This window comes from Salvia hispanica, chromosome 2 (assembly GCF_023119035.1).
Source record: "Salvia hispanica cultivar TCC Black 2014 chromosome 2, UniMelb_Shisp_WGS_1.0, whole genome shotgun sequence".
Classification (NCBI taxonomy): domain Eukaryota; kingdom Viridiplantae; phylum Streptophyta; class Magnoliopsida; order Lamiales; family Lamiaceae; genus Salvia; species Salvia hispanica.
In genome coordinates, this window is record NC_062966.1 from 25,414,764 (window position 1) to 25,434,539 (window position 19,776).

Consider the following 19,776-nt stretch of genomic DNA (forward strand, 5'->3'; position numbering starts at 1 on the left):
TCTTTCCAAATATGCCCATTTCATAGCTCTGCGTCATCCGTTCTCGGCAAAGCAGGTGGCAGAGATTTTTACTAAGGAAGTGGTCCGGCTTCGTGGAATTCCCCGTTCCATCGTCTCCGACCGCGACCCAATTTTTATCAGTTCCTTTTGGCAGGAGCTGTTTCGCGCCACAGGAACCAAGCTCAAGATGAGCTCCGCTTATCACCCGGAGACCGATGGCCAAACGGAGGTGATGAACCGCTGCCTCCAGACTTTTCTGCAGTGTTTTTCATCGGAGAAGCCACGCCAGTGGAATAGGTGGTTGGCTTGGGCGGAATATTGCTACAACACAAGCACTCATTCGGCGTCAGGCATATCACCGTTTGAGGCGTCGGGAAATGAGGCGTTGGCAGCCGCACTTCCAGAGGAAATCGAGGAGGGTGAGGTCCCTGTTCTCCAGCGGCGCTGTTGGACCAGCGAACGGTGACTCGGGAGGGGGAGGATGTGTTCCAAGTGTTAATTAAATGGCAAGGACTAGGAAATGACGAGGCGACATGGGTAGACGTAGCTGACATGCACGGACACTTTCCTTATTTTAGCCTTGAGGACAAGGCTGTTTTGACCGGTGGAGCAGTTGATACACAATGGAGAGTTTATAAGCGTGGAAATAGAGAGGTGGTTTGGCCTGCAAATTCGACGGAGTAAAGAAGGGGAAGCGGTTGCAAGATTATCTCGACTATAGTTGTTAGCATATTTAATTTGTTACATGTATTTGCATATTAGTTTGTTGCTAGTATTCCTCATTCAGTTAATTGTAAAGTCTATATATATTGAAGAGCCCAAAGGACTGAGATCATCTTTGGGAAAAGTCAGTATATTGGACGACATAGTCGTAAGGCCTCTTTGGAGGATTTCTGCATTGTTACATTCTCTTTTCAATGAATAAAGTCGAGTTTCCCCTTTTCCATCTCCCTTGTTTTAGTAAATCTGTTGAGCACCTCTCGTGCTCTTCTTAATCGGTCGCCTTCACTCTATCACACTCATCCACAGATAACATTGCATTACAATAGAAGCATCGAGTTGGTGAATGAATTTAGGTTATCTTAGCAGTTTCATTGTCAAAATGTAGAACATTCCTGGATGAGATGTGATAATGAATCAAACCATTGTGATGAATGTAGTGTAATCCCCTTGCAATCCCAACAGCGATCTTCATTCTTTGGGATCATGACAAAGCCCGACTTGCCTTCACCTCTGTAAATGTGTATATAAGTACTATACATGAAGAAGCTAGGATACTATTTCACTACTTAAAGAATCAGCCAACCGTAAAGAATATCATATAGGGACACCCGTTGAGCCGGCTCATACACCAGGCAACCCAGGCCATCGTCATCCATATAATAACCAACTAGTTGAACCACGTTTTCGTGTTTCAGACTAGATACTGTTGAGACCTACAAAATCAAGGTGCACAAGCCATTCCAAATCTGATTATAAACTTTTTCATGATTTTTCATCCACATAGCATAGCCAAACCAACCAACCAATGCTATAAACTTATCCTTTGGCATGTGGCTGGGAATTTGAATTGTTGCTTCTTCTTCTCCACTTTGCATCACTCCATAGAATACACTTTTTCCTCTGTGTAAGGAATTCGAACAACTGGGATTTTCTAAGGAATGGAAGGGACATAAATTGGCAGCATATTAATAGTATGATCCACTCGGATGGCCTTTGATAGCGTATCGACTTCAACCTCATTCTCATCCATTGATGTTGATCCTGTCTCACCATAGCCAAGCTAAAGATGAATCATCACATTTGTTGATTGTTTATACATAACAAAGAATTCACTTTTTCCAAATGGTATAACACTTGAATCATCAGTAATGTCATTTGTTTCAGCTAATGGAGAGGCAGGGACATGGACATCAACTTTCACCTCATTGACATCCTTATGTGTTGATCCTGTATCATCATAGGAAACATTTTTACATCGAAAGAATTCACTTTTACCGGATGGTACAACTATGTTCCGAAATGGCCAAAATTGTAATTTTTGTGATCTCGTCCCTTTACTCTCCTGTTGTTCGAGAGCTAACTCAAGTTGCGCCACAACTCGACTCATTGTGAGTCTCTTCTTTGGATCATGATGCAAACATCTTTTAACAACGCCAACAAATGTCTTGAGGCAAATTTCTGAGATATCTCCCTTCAAATATGGATTTACAATCTGCCCAGCTTTCCCATTTCGAATTTTTTCTTGAGCCCACGTGCTCATACACAGCTGATCCTCGTCAAGCCTATGCTCCACCGCGGGTCTCCCACTCAATACCTCCAATAATATTACCCCAAACGCGTATGTGTCGCTTCCTTTTGTGAGTCTACCCGTGGTGAAATAACTAGGATCAAAATATCCAAATGAACCCTTAACATGAGTGGTGACATGAGTTTGTGACATATTATGGCCTAAATGTTTGGCCAATCCAAAATCTGAAACCTTAGCTGTGAAATCATGATCCAAAAGGATATTAGTAGGCTTGACATCACGATGTATGATAGAGCAACCCGAGTGAAGATGGTCAAGACCTCGCCCAGCTCCAATACATATCTTAAGTCGTTCATTCCACGAGAGTGACGTACCTAGATTGTAGAGGTGATCTGCCAGTGTTCCATTAGACATGTAGTCATAAACGAGAATCATCTCGCCCTCCTCATCGCAGTACCCAATAAGAACGACTAGATTATAGTGTCGGAACTTACTTAGTGTTTCAATCTCCGCCACAAACTCTGTCCGCCCTTGCCCTTGATCCCGGTTTGATGCTAGCCGCCGCATTATCGCCACAAGAACAGTCCTATTGTTGTAGACTTCAGCAAAACCACCCTTTCCAATCACATAGTCGTCACTAAAGTCTCCGGTGGCTGATTGGATTTCAGCAAGTGAAAATCGACGGCAGAGTTTTTCAACACAAGTTGGTGTTAACGACACCAAGTAGCTGAGACAAAACAGCCCAACCACTATGGCACCAAAGGATAGTCATCTTGACTTGGTCTGAAGTATTAAACACAACCAAATTGGAGTGTAATACAATTATTATGGCCCACAATTTTATGCACATCCCATTTTAACAACTCTTTTACAACTTATAAGCTTTTCTTTTATTTATCACATTTATTTCTCGAAATTTGGAAATTAACAATTATTGAACCAAATATCAAAATTTATAATAAGTGCTAATCAATAGTTATTGAAATGAAATGTGAGAAGAATATAATGAACATAAGACATTTACACAATTGAGCATTCAACTTAGAGAAAGACTAGTATTAAATCAAAATATAGAACAGCTTTATTATGTGAACGATTTTACAATAAATCACTACTACAAAACTTGTCAGCTCCCCTATTCTTTCCTGTGTGTAGAAATCATAGATATTATGTAACAGTTTGGTTAAAGGCGTTCCTGCATTTCTTGCCAATCTTTGAGCAGGTTTCGATTTCAATCTAACACCTTGTCACAACTCCAACTTGCAACAGCAGCGACACAAATATCGTTGCCATCTGTCAAAACCTTGAGGTCAGGTCGCCACCGGCTTCATCTCTCACGCTTGAACTAGTTTCGCCAATGTTACCATATCTAAGATCTTGACGTCCAGTGTGTCGTCAACTTTCACAATTCCATCAGTTCCATCAATGCCAATAAGCTTCCCAGTGGCCCCACGGTGTGCACCTCCCATGATCTTAATCTTGTCCATCTTCCTTGGTGGCACTACCTCAATTTCATTGGGAAGGGCAGTCACCACATCACCACTACCGCTTGATCCAAGAGCTATCTTAGACGAGCCATCCTAGAAAATTAGAAAAGCAGTACCTTAAGTAACAGCAGAAGAACAAACAAGCCACCAAATGAATATTCACGAATGACCAAGGTTCCCTGATGTACCACCGGGGTGTCAACTAGTATCATTTATTTCGGAGATAACAAAATTTAAGAATGACATAACTGATGCAAGCTAGCTAATGAAAGAATAGATACCGGGAGCACTTCTTTTATAACTCCTGGAGTAGTGTCATCACCAGGCCTACGAACGTTGACCAAAATATCAGGCAGGAACCAAGGCCCTTCATTGTCTGCACCTGCAATAGAGCAGTTCCATATATTGTGACAAAATAAAACACAATTGCAAGAACCAAATAAATAAGCGCCAAAAAACAATTCTGCATAAGAGAGAGGTATAACACAGACCTACAACAGGTGACATCATATCCAGGCCACCACTTCCAGGTGTCATCGGTTGCCCACCAGGTGTCCCTGGTAAATATGCAGAACTTGGTGTCATCGGAGGTTGCCCACCAGGAGTAGAGGGCAAGTATGGACTTGGAGCATTTGCTGAAAAAATAACACAATTTCAAGTCAAATCAGAGTCTTACAATTGTGTAGGAGTGTAATATGATGAGAGTAATATTGAATTACCATAAGCAGAGCCGCTATCTCTCGGTGTGCCTGCCTCATTGTAATTGTTACTTGGGGTATTTGTCCAACCAGAACCAGGTGTAGGTGCTTCATATGCTCGTGAAGGAGGACTTCCTGGCTGATAATATTAAAGAAATTATTATGTCAAGAGATGTAGTGCACTGGAGAGAACATTAAAATGCACCAAGATACCTGATATTGTGGACTTGTGCCCCAAGAACCAGGATTTCCATCTTCCCAGTTGTCCCTGATATTTCATCATTCGAGTTCCATTAACATACAATTGAGGGCAAGGATGATTCAAATTACTAAGCAAGTAGACTGCAACTGTGAAAATTTTAATTTCCTTGAAAGCCCATAGCTTTTAATCAAGGTTTACACAGGTTATAGCATACCTAACATACAGCTTCATATTTGTCTACCAATACTAAAAGTTTAGACAGGCTACAGAATAGCCAACATAGATTTAGATTCCCAATAAGATTCATTACTTATAACACACATCCTCATGAGAGATAAAACAGTTATTATTTCTTGATGGGAGCAATAAAATTAGATGCATTCCAAACTTCACACATGTATACTTTGATAGAGATGCATTTTCTTTCAGGAAAGAATACCTTGGTGGACTCATCGGTGTATAAGGATTCCATGCTCGGTCACGCATAGGTGTCCTCATACCGTCATGGTAAGGAGTTACTGCACGAGAATTATGGAGAAAAGGAAATCAGCTGATAACCACAAAAAAATGCATTTATGACCAAGAAAATGACCTATGATAAAACATACCTCCGGAGTCCCTCATAGGAGTCATATACGGATGCAGAGGAGTGCGAGAAGGATGCATCGGGGTCTCACTTCCCATACCATATCTGGAGGTTTCCCTGGAGAAGAGAGCAAACAAGAGCTTAAAATCTAAGGACCTAAAAAATTTAAAGACCTACAAAATTTCTAAGTGATCTCTCTTACCTGGATGGCGTAACATTGACATTATCTGAAATTTGACTACGATCAACTGCAAAAGGTAAGATCATCACTAAACACTGTGATGCAAATGAAAAAGAAAAAAGCTCAGGTAAACCATTTCTCAGCAGGGTAACTTGCCTGCAACAACCTTCATCTGCGATTCCAATTCAATCCGAACTGTGGAACCTTTGACATCTTTAACACGCCCCTTGCAACCTTTGTAATGGCCAAGACGAATTTTCACTGTGGCTCCGATTAAAGCATCATGACCTCTTCCACCACCTCTTCCTCCAACTGCTTGGTCAAAATTTTCAACTCATGAGAAGGCACAATAAACTTTACACGGAACACATGAAAAATGTGATATGGAGACAACCACATTAGTTGTATAACATTGGTAACATTGGTACGGCCACCATGACCACCATGACATTGGTATGAGCTTTAATAAATCTGATACTATAAATTTATGCAAATACTATTACTTACAATTGTTACGGCCACCATGACCACCATGACCACCTCTAGGTGTTCTCATGGGAGAGGGGGGAACAAGTGGTGGGGTTCTCAGATGGGAAAATCTTGATGTCAAGGAATTACCCTGCATAAAAGGCATTGTCAATAGATGCAACCAAGCAAATGACCAAATAGCATGTCAAATGGGAGCTTGAGAAAACTGTTAAGATTCATACATTCCTATCACCATTCGCCCGTGATCCACCAACCATCATACAAGACTCAGATTTTACGCAAATAAAGCCAGCATGCTCAAGGTGATGCCGATCATATATAAACAAAACTCCTTTGTAGATATGTTCAACTGGACCTTGTTTCCCCTGGAATGTGGCAAAATAATTAAGGAGTAAGCAACTGAATAAAAGGAACCAGGAAACAATAGCACAATAGTTTCGCAAACTGCACACAGAATCAAACATCCTCAAGTAACAGCAAATAAAGTTGCAGACGCACCCTACATGGACCATCAAGAATTTTAACAATGTCTTTCGCAGACAATGTATTCTTGTACCGATCTTTAGCAAAAATCTTCTTGTCAACCTTGTATTTTATCTCTCTTAACCTCACAAGAGCAACATCAGGTCTCTCTGGAACACCCTTAAGAACCTGAATTGCAGCCAAACAAGTTAGGACAACAAACCAATAGTTTTCAACTATCACTAAGTTCTTGTTTTGGGACACTCACCTGTAAAGCTTCACTCTCAACTCGTATAATCACACCAAAACTATTATCACTGCACAAAATTATTCCCAGTCAGCAAAACCTAGAAGGGGAAAATAAAAAAATGAAACTGTGACAAAAATAAAAACAAAACTTACTCGAGCAGCACAAGGTCATGAAGCTCATAATCACCAATCCTAGTTACACCGGACGTTACTTCAGAGCTCTCCACAACATTGTCCGCAAAGACACGGATCTAGAGAAAAACAAATAGCAATTACATTAGCACATGCTCAAACAAAACTAAGTAGCACTCCATTTGTCCCACCTCAAGTGATTCGTATTCCTTTTTGGGCTGTCCCAAAATAAAATGACGCAGTTCCTTTTTTGGCAAAAATTAACACCCTTTTATCTCTACTTTTGTCCTCTCTCCTACTTTATTCTCTGTTTAAACAACTAAGCAACACTTTCTAAATCTCGTGCCCAAAAGGAGCAGCTCACTTGAGGCGGACGGAGGGAGAATATAATAGAAAAGATAGTGGCGTACAAGTTCCTTAGTTGTGTCTGAGACCAAGTTCACCACATGGCCTTCAACTGAAACCACCATACCAGTTGCACCCTCTGTAGCACCAGACACAACCTTTACATGATTCCCAGGTTCGAAGTACTTGCAAAGCTCTTTGTCACTTATAGCAAGAGTTTTCTGAAATCAACAGATCAAACACAGTAAAACTCTTTGCACTAATTGCCATGATTTGATAAGGGGTTTGAGATATTACATGAAAAAAAAGTATATCAAATTTACTTACTGGAAGGCCCTTTTCATTTGGTTTAATATGCACAGTATCTTCCTCAACTTTCTCCACCCATCCTTTCAGATTTCTAAGATCTCCCTTGACAACTATAACCCTATCACCCTTCATAAAATGACCTTTCTTTCTGTTTGCAAAGAGTGTGGACAAACCTGACATGTCCCCATCCCCAGTTTCACCAGGTTGCCTAAATTTCTCAAGTTCATCAAAGGTTGGTTGCACATTCTGAGTGCTGAGTGATTTTAACGATACATTTTTATACAAGAAACCATCCTTGAACAGCATCCCTTCAATTTTTTCAAAATAATCACCAGTAGCTGGATCTCGTCTACGTTCCACTCGTATATGCAGCTCTCTGGAATTAAGAAGTTAAATGATATTACAAAAGTGTCAATAGAATTGGGGGTGAGATAAATGAAAGAAAAGAACTTAGCAACTATACCTAGCTTCATCAATGTTCATAAACCGTGCAGGGGGAGTAAATGCCTTCTTCTTGGGGACTTCCCTCCCTTCCTGAAATCATGCTGACACCTTGTTACCAAAAAGTCATTCGTAAAACTTATATGTTAACTCTTCTCCGGATATACATATTTAAATTGATAGTATTAATATCATCAATATGTGCAATAATTATGAGTGGCTAGGAGAAAAAAAATTACTGCTCTTGAATATTCGTCAAAAAAAACAAGGAAATAATGTAATTAACATTGAAGAATAGAATAAAAGAGAGCCTTCATTTTAGCCCAGTCAGTCTCGGGCATAATGAAACCCAACAAGAAATTACAAACACATACCAATTTGTTAGACAAGGCCTGCAAATCAATCCTAGGAATTACTTTCACAGTCGCTCTCAGCCGCACATTGTCCACATCAACAACCTTGCATTTCAGAAAGCAAAGTCTCACATATATTCCAACAAACCAAAGAAAAATGACATATAAAAGAAACAAAGGTTCCAACAACGATATATACCTTTGCAAGATCCCCTTTATATGTACCAATCTTCATTCTGACCCAGGTATCCCTAGAAATGTCAATTACTTTGCTTTCAACCGATAGAACATCAGTCATCTCCTTGATAGGGACGAGCATTATTTTACCGGAACTAAATATATTACGCATACCCTTAATAGCCTACAGTGGACCACGCAAAAAAAAAACTTGTTTATCACCCAAACTACACCACAACTCGAATAATTTATGATCACAAACTCAAGACTTGTACAGCTACAACAGAAATATAAAGGATTTCAACTGATATACCTCCTTCACATGTGCCTCTTTATCTGCCTCTATGTATATATAATTTTTTAGATGATCAAGTGCTACAGCAGATTTTATTTGCAATTCAGATCCTCTATCAATGCACTTCTGCATAAGGCAAACAGCCACCTCTCTTTCACGACCAATCTGCAGAGCACAATAGGTGAATTAAATTAGACAATAAAGAACTCAAATTGCTTTTTATTAACTCTTTTAAGCTATTTCCAGTTATAATGGAACCTCCCAATATCATACCGCACATTTCACCATCCATAATTTGGGATCCCTAATAGAAGGCAGTAGAGCTTGCTGTTCTACATCTGTTGCCTCCTCGTCATATTCAACATTAAGGCTCCTTGCATATCTTTCCTGAATTCTTCTCTCAATCTCCTCAACATCCTCTTGCTCATCCTCACGTGGAAGCAGCGGACGGCGATGGATTCGTCTTTCATCCTCATCAGGTATATCAGCTCCCGGATCAATGAAATCTGCATATCAAGGCAGACACAAAAACATAAAAATATGTATGACAATAGCGTCAACAAGTAAAATGCAAGAATGATAAGATTTCAAATAAACTACTTAGTAGGAAGTGATACAGATCCTAAAAGATTATTTAAGACACAAGACGTCTTTTTTAGAGTTCCAGTTCCAACTTCCAAGGCATATTTACAATTAGTGATCTCAACATTGATTGTGAGGACGGCTGCTCAGAGGAGCAAAGCACAGAGAAAGTTGAGAGATTAGGATGCATACTAGCAGCACATAGGGCCAACTACGTCCAGGGAATAACCCATATGTGATTAAATTCTCATACATAGGAAGTAAATCACAAGAAGCAAGGCAGTAAAACTAGTAAGGGATCTACTTGTTTCCTGCAATAAAAGTAGGGCTCTAAATCTGGGAAAATAAATACTCCTAGAAGCCAAAACAAAATCAAACTATCAAGCAATCCAGCTCTAAATAGTCAAAGCATTCTACATTCACAAAATCTGCACTCAGCTATGAGATGGCAAGAATTTGGAAGGGGCAAAATTGAACGTTTCAGACTGGGAAGGCTGCATTTTTGTTATTGGTTTGTTCCACCATTCAAACCAAATCGTCTTTGCCATTTAGTAACATATTCATGAAACGATCCTATCCCCCCAAACTCAAATAATGGAATTACATATACCAGTATAAGTTCATGAAATTACGCGCAAGGATGCAAAATAGAAGATCCCTACGTCCCAAGCTTCATCATACCACCTCTCCATAATTTTCCAATTTCCAACCACAATTGGCAAATTAACAAAATACCAAAATCGAAATCCACAATGAACTCAATAGCCAAGCAAGAAAATAAATGAAGAACCATACTAACCGTCATCCCCTTCCTCTTCCTCCTCTTCCTCATCGGAATCAACCTGCGCTTCCAAATCAAAAAAATTGGAGGCACCCCCCTTATGGCGCTTCCCTCCTCCTCCTCCTCTTCTTCTGCCACCGCCTCCTCCACCGCCATAATCCTCATCGTCATCGTCGTCCTCTTCCTCCTCGTCTTCCTCCGCATCGTCGTCGATGAAATCCGATGCATTCCGCTTCCTTTTGACCTTCCCTCCATCGCTGTATCCGTCGGCCTCGTCATCCTCTTCATCAACGCCGTCGAACTCGTCGTCGTCATCGACGTCGTCCTCGTAATCATCTCTGCGGCGTGGCATCGCTATCGGCAATTAAAATTCTCCGCGAGTGAGGATCGAAAGCTTGTGATTTGATGGAATGTGATTTGGGGAGAGTGTGGATGTGAGGTATTTAAGTTCTTCAGAGATATTGCTTGAGAGTATGTAAGAGAGAGAAAAAAAAAAGCCCTAGAACCAGGCGCGGTGAAGAAGAGGGAAAAAATCTATCTATAACCATATAGTAAAAAACTTACGAATTTTGGTCTAAATTTGAATATTTATGAATTCTAGGTATGAATTTGAATTATCCTAGATTTAGGAGTGACTATTTATTAAAAATAAATTTTGATAAATATTTAAATAAATATTTAATATTGTGATAATAATTTAGGGTAATTTTTAAATAAATTTGAATTAATATTTAAGTAAATAATTAATGGGGTGGTTACAATCAAATTCATTTAATTCAGTTGATTTATATTTTAGCCTCAACTTTTGTATACGTACGTTTTTATCTCGTAACTTACATGTCATCAAGAATTGTAAAGAGCACATTATTAAAAAAGTTGATGGCCAAATTTTTTAAATCAGTATTTCACTTAAAAACAAGTCAAATTATTAAAAAAGTTGATGGCCAAATTTTTTAAATCAGTCATTTCACTAAAAAAACAAGTCAAAGTGTCAAACTATAAATTAATAATGATTCTCTATCTTAAAATTTTTATGCTTTTGGAAACCTACTTAAAGACATTGTTTTTTTTTTAAATGAACAATAATGATTCTCTATTTATTCTCATGATGACTTAAAATCCTAACCTATTGGATTAAGAAAAAAAGTTTTATCAACTCAGTTGCACTTTATCGTCTTCTTATTTTAGCATGTTTATTGCGCGGAATGTGTTCAAATAAACAATAAGTCTAATTTTTGTAATTAAAAATTAAAGATAATTTATAGTAGAAATATATAAGAATAAATAGAATATATAAGAAAAAATGAGAGAATTCTAGAAGTGAAAAAGAATAGGATGAAAAGTTTAGAACAAATACATATGTAGTCTATATATATGTCTGTTGTAAATATTTGCACTATTATATGTTAAGTTTTGAAAGTTTAGTTTTTTTTAGTTTTCAAATTCAAGTAATGAAAAAGTGATATATGAAATTAGTTTTTGTAAAATTAAATGAACCGTGCATCGCACGGGAGTAGACACTAGTTGGTAAAATCCGAGACGATACTAATAATCATATTTTATTCTGTTTTAATTATATTATATTAGTATTATATCATTCCCAAATTATATTTGAGTAATCTTTAATCCCCTCGGATTAACAAATTTGGTTCATTTTTAGTGATAATTAAAACACTATTTAATCTTCTCGGATGATCAATATCTAAGAATTGATTTGATTTGATTTGCCTTGCAAATTTAGGGTTTCGTAAATTGAATAGTATATGGTACATGTAGTGCAATCAATATGTAAAGGAAAAACTAATTTCGTGAACATAATGTTTGGAGTTTTTACCGCATTTATATTGAGATTTATCTTCATTCCCTATTTAAAAAATTTAGTTTATGGATTTATTTTGTAAATATACATGCTAATTTATCTGTAGTACAGTGGATTTAATCTTAGACATTAATTCAACACATACAGAATAATCAAGTTTTAAAAGTTATAAGCATGAACAAAAATTTATAGTCTAAATTACAACTTCGTACATGCATAAAAAAAAATGAACTTTTTAGAGCCCAACTATACATGGGATTCATAACTCTTTTAGCAGTATTAGATTACAATTACAATGTGATATGCATTATTGTCGTCCAAAACTCACAACAAATGTCTCAATTAAATGCACTACAAATTCGTCTAATATGCCCATTTGATCCCAACTTCACGCCAATCCGACCCATTCTCACCATCGCCCTAGCAAAATCTTGTGCAAATTGCGAGCCTTCGGCATACAAATCCACCACCTGTTTGGTCAAACGATCATCGTATAGTCTAGCATCCGATGCTAACACTGCAAACCCCTTCTTGATATTCCGCATAATTTGATCGTCGAATTTGTCCTTAGTCACTAGATCCATAGAGATTCTAGCATTAATATCTCCATTCTTCGGGCACATCCGTCTCAACTCCGGTAAAAATCTAGGACTAATCTGAGGATCCGAATCATTTGTCTCATTAAACTCATATAGTCTCTTCGGCATAAAGAAACATGCAGCCGTCCCAATGGTATGTGCTCCTATAATGCGTAAAGTGCATATTAATTAGCGCATATATAGATCAAAATTATAACGAATTGGTGTGAAATTGTACCGCTGAGGATAACAAGTTCTTGATTTGAAAGACCCTTATTTTTAAACTTGGACTTGAGGGTTTCAATTGAGTCATTAACATCAGGCATATCACTAGCAAGCTTTAGGGATGAAACTTTTCCATCTCTTCTTCCGGTTTCAACTGCATAATTTGGCCCTCTAGCCTGTAAATAAAATGAACATTAGTTTAATTTCATTAAATTATTACGTATATGTGTGGAAAATAAGGTATAAAACCATAAATATTGCACGACACAAGTCAAAAAAATGATATCACCATATCACCTTTTTTGCCATAAATTTCAAGCTATCTTCTCACACACTCTATTAATAACCATCTAAATATAAAAGATTATGCATAAATGACATCATAAATATCACCTCTCTTTGACTACTTACCAGAGCCACAGCATCTCTAGCGGCCATGGCGACGATGTCGGCGCACGACACAACCCCGGGACACTGAGTTTCAATCTCCTGTTTCGCTTTCTCAATCTGTTCAAAACCTCTTAAGCCTTCGTGTCCAAACGCTCTCCTCTCTGAGTCAGCTCCGTCCTCAATCAGGATTGAACCATCACAACCCTAATCACATGCACACACACATGTAAACATTGAAAATTATTTGTAGCCCTTATTAAATTGATGCTACCAAAATTAAGATATATTTGAGAGATAAGAAGCAAAATAGAGAGCTCCTACCAATATTTTTTCGATTGTCCAAAAATGAACTTATACATGCCAAAAGTGAAATCACGAAAACAGACCTCGACAAAGCAGTCGTGGAAATGGAGTCGTAGAAGAGCAGGGGGCATTGTTGGATCCTCGAGAGTAGCTTCACTCACAACAGATTTGACGATGGACTCCGCATCAGGGCATGTTTGGGAGTAGAATCCGATTTCAAGCTGCCCTTGTGTGATATTGATGAATAACAAAAGGAGCACAAGAAACAACAAACATATATTCTGTAAATTCATTCTTTCAAAAAAATTCAGGGAAGAAGATGGTGAATACTTGGGTTGAAAATTTATGAAAAATTTGCATGATTTAAATACGTGGGCAAGAGGTGGCTAACAGCCCCATGAATGCTTTTTTGTATTTTTGTGTAGTATTCAATCTAATTTCTAATTAGGTGGTTATTCTTATTCATGAATCTCCTATTTATATTTTTAATAAATCAATTGTATGTGTGATGCTATATTGCAATTTTCTTCTGTGGCACGTTAGCTATCAGATTTTGTATTTTTGCATTCGAATTGCACATAGTTTTCCACCTTACTTAAAGAAAATCTCAAGTAATTTTTGTAACATTTCATATATGCAAAGGAAATGGATAAATTTGGGCAATTTTTAGGAGGAAATTTGTGTGTTTTTTTTAATAATAAAAATAAGGGTAAATTGCATGTAAAGTTATGAATTTTTAAAATAGTTTGAGTTTTCCCGTATATTTTAAATGTTGAATGAAAAGTCATGAAAATTATTAGAATGTGTAAAATTTCCCATTCGACCAACCCGATAAATTTTCGACAAATTATTTATCCTATATGGCGCGTCGGAGACGTGAGTTGGCAAAACTCTACTAATTCTGATTGTTTATCTTCTATCTTTGCAATCTCTGACCCTGGATGTATCACAAATATACAAGTAGCACAAATGAAAACATACAGATCGAATTCAACACACAAATCGACATAAACATACATATTGAATCCCACAAATCGAATTCAACATAAAAGTAGCATTAATTTCACAATTCGAATTGTACTCTAAATTTATCATTTGCCAAGTCACATCTCCAGCGCGTCACATTGAATAAGTTTGTGTCGTAAGTCTATCAGACGAGTCGGATGAAAAATTTGCACAATTCGATAAAGTTCATGATTTTTTGTATTACTACCTCTGTCCCTGAAAATTTGATACATATTACCATTTCGGTCCGTCCCTGAAAATTTGATACACTTCACTTTTACTATATTTAGTAGTGGACCTCATATTCCACTGACTCATTCCTACTCACATTTTATTATAAAACTAATACTTTAAAAGTAGGACCCACATCTCACCAACTTTTTCAACTCACTTTCCATTACATTTCTTAAAACCCGTGTCGGATCAAAGTGTAGCAAATTTTAGGGGACGGAGGTAGTAACATTTTTTATGTTTAAAGACATAAAAATAAAAAGAAGTTGCGAAATTAATTGATTCAGAAATGGCGACCATAAATCCCGGCAACAAAACCAGCAGATTACACTCTCCCCACCACACCGCCTGCACCCGACTCCACCAGATCGCCGCCCTAGCTCTCGTCGCAGCCACTTTCTTCCTCACCAGACTCTTCGACCACTCCCTCGCCCCCTGCTCCTCGCCCTACCGCAAATCCAATCACTACACCGCCCCCGTTAGCCGCCTCAATTTGAAGATCTATGTGTACGACAAGGACGAGATCGATGGCTTGCAGCTGCTCATGTCCGGCCGCGATGGGAAGATTTCCGCCGACGCCTGCGTTAAAGGCCAATGGGGCACTCAGGTGACTTGATCGATTTGAATTCGGTAAAATTGAAGTAGCTATATACTTGTTTGATGCGAATTGTGTAAAATGTAAGCGAGGATTGGGTTCATGGTTGCCAACTACACCTCATCAATTAGTAGCTGATGAGGGCTGCTCTTGTACATGGTGTATTATTGAATGAATTTTCTGTCATTGGAGAGAATGCGAATCTGCTCTTTCAGAAGGAATACTGTAATCTGATTCATGTGTGTTTGAAATTTGAGGATTGTCAGTTTGAAAGATGATTCTAGGTGATAAGTTAGTGGTACTAATGGAATATGGTGATAAAATTTTCTCTAACAACTGTTAATAAATAAGTTCCCAAAGCTTTGGAGATTTAAATTTGTATGTTTCTTATAAAATTTGCTGAGCTTATGTCGGAGATGGATTAAATAACCAAAAAAAGATGCTAACATTTATGAGAAAAGATAGTTTGATGTATCACCTACTAAGAAAAGATTTGAAGATGGCGTTTTACTTTGGTCGGAGATTAGATTGGCAATATATAGCAGAGAATTTGAGTGATTATAAGTTCAACTTTAAACAAGTTTGAAGCCTTTATTATTTTTATCCAACTAAGTTATCTGTCTAATTATTGGCTTCCATTAGGTTAAAATACATAGGTTGCTGTTGCAATCAACATATCGGACTAGAAAGAAAGAGGAAGCAGATCTGTTCTTTGTTCCATCTTATGTTAAATGTGTTCGAATGATGGGTGGTCTTAATGACAAAGAGATCAACCAAACTTATGTCAAGGTAATAAATGCAACCCTTTGCAACTCTTTATGATTATCAGAACATGGGCACTTCACAAGAGATCATGAAACAATTGTTATATAAAGTAGCAATATTTGGTTTCAGGTTTTAAGTCAAATGCCATATTTCAGGTTATCTGGTGGCCGTAACCATATTTTTGTATTCCCAAGGTATGATTCTCTGATTAACGGTTATGGTTCTTCAATAAGAATTGCTCGCGTACCGTTCATGGGAGTGTAATACGTGTATGAAGACTTAAATTGGGTGTTTTGTCTAGCCATATGTTATTAATAGGTATACAAGAAACCAACGATGTTTGATGCCCAGCACTTATTGGTCCCTTGCTTAAGTCTTAATAAATCCCCGTTTATGAATTCTTCTCCTTATGAGTTGCAGATGCAGATTAATAGTAATACTTTTCTTATTCTTATGAGTGTAACTTAATAAATCTTTTGATGCTTTCCCTGTCTTAGTATAATAGAAACTGGAACCCATGAAAATGCTGAGATGGAGATTGAGCAAAGCTTTTATACTTTTTTGTTGTCTCTTTTACCTGTACGACCAGACAAAAGCGAAGTTATATTGTTTTTGATGTTTTACTCCATTGCAGTGGTGCTGGAGCTCACTTGTTCAAATCTTGGGCTACATATATAAATCGCTCAATAATTCTGACCCCAGAGGTACATCTTTATATTTAATGGTGCTTTTCTTCTTTATAATATTAATTTCTCTGTTGGCTTCTATTACGTGAAGTTATGTTTATAAAATGCCGAATATGAAAGACCAAAAATGGCTGTTTTTAAGCATAACTTGGAGCACCTTCACAGAGAGCCATTTCGAATTGCGACGCAATAGGACTTTTATACTTGTTAATACAGTAGTCGATTCATCATTAGCAAGTTATTGCATGCATTTTGTATGGAACTGGGAGTTCTTTTCTTTTGCATTTGGGTTCCACTTAGACTTGGTTTCAGAGATTTGTATAAAATCTTATAATATCAACATTTTTGCTACCTTTAATTGCAAGAAATTTGCTGATGACTGATGTATGTCTATATTTGTATCTTCTTGTTAATGCAGGGAGACCGGACAGATAAGAGAGACATTAGTGCCTTTAATACATGGAAAGATATCATCATACCCGGTAATATTGATGATGGGATGACAATTAATAAGCCCAGGCTTGTTGATCCTTTGCCTCTATCAAGGAGGATATATTTGGCAAATTACTTAGGTCGAGCACAAGGAAAGGCTGGTCGTCTTCGATTGATAGAACTTGCAAAGGAGTATCCTGATAAGGTACATCTTCCATTCTTCTTTCTGTCGACATCTTTCTTAATTTTTACCATCATCAATGTAAAATTCCCTAGGGAAAAAACTATGGAAGCGGTAGATCCGTACATGCTATCAGTAGCTTAATGGTCGGTGGATTTAGTGTTCCTTAATTAACATATGTCAAAAGACTTCTCACCTAACTCATATACCAGCGTTTCACATATCATTGAATTCTTCAAAATCCTTGCACACCCCGTCTATGCTCGTAAACAATGAAAAGAAAAAATAATCCCCTACCTCAAAGAAAAGGGAAAAATGAGAAGAGATCTTGACAGATGTTACTCAGTAGAAAATCTTGGTCAAAGTTGAATAAATATGCCAATAGTGTTGATTAAGAAAGCCACCACTAATCTAGCACATATGATAAAAAATTCCTTTCATTCTGATAATACTTGTGGAGATATCTACCCACAGAATAGTTGGCTTCTCTAGTTATCAAAGGAAATCCATTGCTTCTTGCACATTATTCTTGCCCTTGGTCGACTTCACCGTGGTTATAGTTAGTGTCAATGAACACTCATCTGAGAGCAACTTGTGTTCATTCCTTTAGAGAACCTTCACTTTTGTTACTACTATATTTTTTATATTCTGAATCATGGTTCCATTATCTCTGCAATAATTCCATCGAAAGATATGCATGTTGATTCCGTGAACAGTTGGAATCTCCAGTGTTGAAATTCAGTGGCCCAGAAAAACTTGGGAAGACAGATTACTTTCTACATCTGCGAAATGCGAAGTTCTGTCTTGCGCCACGTGGAGAGTCATCATGGACGCTTCGCTTCTATGAGTCATTCTTTGTGGTTCGTATAAACACTTTTCTGCTCTCCATGTGTATAATATTGGAGCTCATTGCTGCGGTTGTTTTGCACGGAACAGGAGTGTGTCCCAGTTATCCTATCCGATCAGGTAGAGCTGCCTTTCCAGGATGTAGTTGACTACTCTCAGATATCAATCAAATGGCCATCCACTCGGATAGGGACAGAACTTTTGGATTACTTAGAATCAATTTCAGGTCATACTCGCCTTCTCCCTGTTTCTCTCACGGACACCACTCTTACTATCGTCTAACAAGATTCCTGTATCTCACAGATGCGGAGATAGAAGAAATGATCACCCGAGGTCGGAAAGTGAGGTGCTTTTGGGTGTATGCTCCAGAGTCAGAATCATGCTCGGCTTTCAGTGGAATTCTTGGGGAACTTGAGAAGAAAGTGAGGCAATTCCATCAGTCAGTAGAGACGTTTTGGTTGCATAATGGAAGTTTGGTGAATAGAGATTTGGTGGAGTTTAGCAAATGGAAACCACCCATGCCATTGCCTTAGTTTGATGGTAAATATGCTTTTTAAAAAATCTTTTTTCCACTATTCGTTACACTTTCTTCACATTCATATTCACCCTTTTTAGAAAAAGAAAAAACAAACAAAAAAGAAAGGGTGGATGAGATTGTTTTTATAGATTTTTGTACTATTTTTTATGTTTATGCCAGTCCTTACATTGTCTATATTACATGTCCACAAATCCTATGGAAAACATTCATTGAAATTGTTAACTAAAAAAAGAGAAATGTAATGACTTACTATTACACAAATTTCACAAACCGGGCTAGATCCAATTAATATTGGGCCGGGCCTGGACTGGACTTATATTATATCTATGGATTAATTTTCTTTGATTTAACTCATGTTGTCTTTTTGAAAAGAATTATAAATAAAACAATTTAAATATCAATGTCAAATAAATGTAATATTTTCTAATTCTGCACGGTTTACCCAATAATATGGTTTTTAGGAAGTGAGGCGAGTAACAAATATTGATATGCCTAGTGTGAAAATTGAACGCTTTAATGATCCAATTTTAGTTTGAAGTTTGTAGTTTGTAGTTTGTAGTGAACATTAATTAGGAGAGTTGCATTTAATTACAATTCGATGCTTTAATATATCAAGTCTATTTATTACTAATATAGAATTAACTAGGAGAGTTGGTCTCTTCAACCTCAAACTGTTAATCACACTATAATATGAAAACTTGATGTAAACCTAACGTGATACAAATAAAATTTAATTATATTTATATTATCCAAAATTATTATGTAGGAAATTCAAAATAACGCCAAATATAACTTTTCTTAAAGCCTAATTCCTTTTCTGAATCAGAGTGTGAATGAATATAACTTACTCTCCATAAGGCTAAGAGCAATAGATATATAAAATTACCCAATCAAAATATAGTAGTACTATATAAATTTTTACATGCTCACATGCATTCACTTCAGAAGTTAACTGACAACATTAGATTCATATTCTCGAGAGTGGAATCTGTGTTCTTAAACAAAACTGCGCCTTCAAGTTTATATCTCACAAAAATACAATTTAGTTGGTGAAACGTTTCATCTCCCATCAATAAATTGAGGAATCGGTAATTCTTTCTTTGTGAGCTTAGTCGGTAAAAGATCACATTTTCAATCAATAAATTGAGGATTGGATAATTCT

General features: G+C 37.3%; 4 protein-coding genes across 4 annotated transcripts; 1 reads left to right on the forward strand and 3 right to left on the reverse strand.

Annotated features, from left to right (window-relative positions):
• Nucleotides 1-1,654: 1,654 nt before the first annotated feature.
• On the reverse strand, nt 1,655-3,544 carry LOC125206574 (receptor-like protein kinase ANXUR1). The gene is made up of 4 exons (XM_048105818.1): nt 3,495-3,544; nt 2,062-2,978; nt 1,837-1,950; nt 1,655-1,764 (listed from the first exon to the last, which is right to left on the reverse strand). Exons 1-4 carry the CDS (start codon nt 3,542-3,544, stop codon nt 1,655-1,657), a joined length of 1,191 nt encoding a protein of 396 aa, XP_047961775.1.
• Nucleotides 3,280-10,518, reverse strand: LOC125205935 (putative transcription elongation factor SPT5 homolog 1). Its single transcript, XM_048105154.1, has 22 exons — nt 10,039-10,518; nt 8,931-9,163; nt 8,676-8,822; nt 8,385-8,546; nt 8,207-8,290; nt 7,855-7,925; nt 7,410-7,767; nt 7,148-7,303; nt 6,759-6,856; nt 6,625-6,673; nt 6,393-6,545; nt 6,116-6,259; nt 5,913-6,024; nt 5,562-5,717; nt 5,427-5,472; nt 5,247-5,341; nt 5,078-5,156; nt 4,650-4,704; nt 4,458-4,575; nt 4,230-4,373; nt 4,020-4,120; nt 3,280-3,831 (listed from the first exon to the last, which is right to left on the reverse strand). The coding sequence occupies exons 1-22, from the start codon at nt 10,370-10,372 to the stop codon at nt 3,586-3,588; spliced, it is 3,141 nt and encodes a 1,046-aa protein (XP_047961111.1). The 5' UTR covers nt 10,373-10,518; the 3' UTR covers nt 3,280-3,585.
• Nucleotides 10,519-12,048: 1,530 nt separating this feature from the next.
• LOC125208305 (peroxidase 43-like) lies at nt 12,049-13,652 on the reverse strand. The gene is made up of 4 exons (XM_048107885.1): nt 13,419-13,652; nt 13,054-13,236; nt 12,656-12,818; nt 12,049-12,581 (listed from the first exon to the last, which is right to left on the reverse strand). Exons 1-4 carry the CDS (start codon nt 13,626-13,628, stop codon nt 12,178-12,180), a joined length of 960 nt encoding a protein of 319 aa, XP_047963842.1. The 5' UTR covers nt 13,629-13,652; the 3' UTR covers nt 12,049-12,177.
• A 1,205-nt stretch (nt 13,653-14,857) lies between these two features.
• LOC125203779 (probable beta-1,4-xylosyltransferase IRX10) lies at nt 14,858-18,788 on the forward strand. The gene is made up of 8 exons (XM_048102221.1): nt 14,858-15,178; nt 15,809-15,955; nt 16,061-16,125; nt 16,566-16,635; nt 17,036-17,254; nt 17,947-18,090; nt 18,167-18,302; nt 18,380-18,788. Exons 1-8 carry the CDS (start codon nt 14,861-14,863, stop codon nt 18,607-18,609), a joined length of 1,329 nt encoding a protein of 442 aa, XP_047958178.1. The 5' UTR covers nt 14,858-14,860; the 3' UTR covers nt 18,610-18,788.
• Nucleotides 18,789-19,776: the final 988 nt, after the last annotated feature.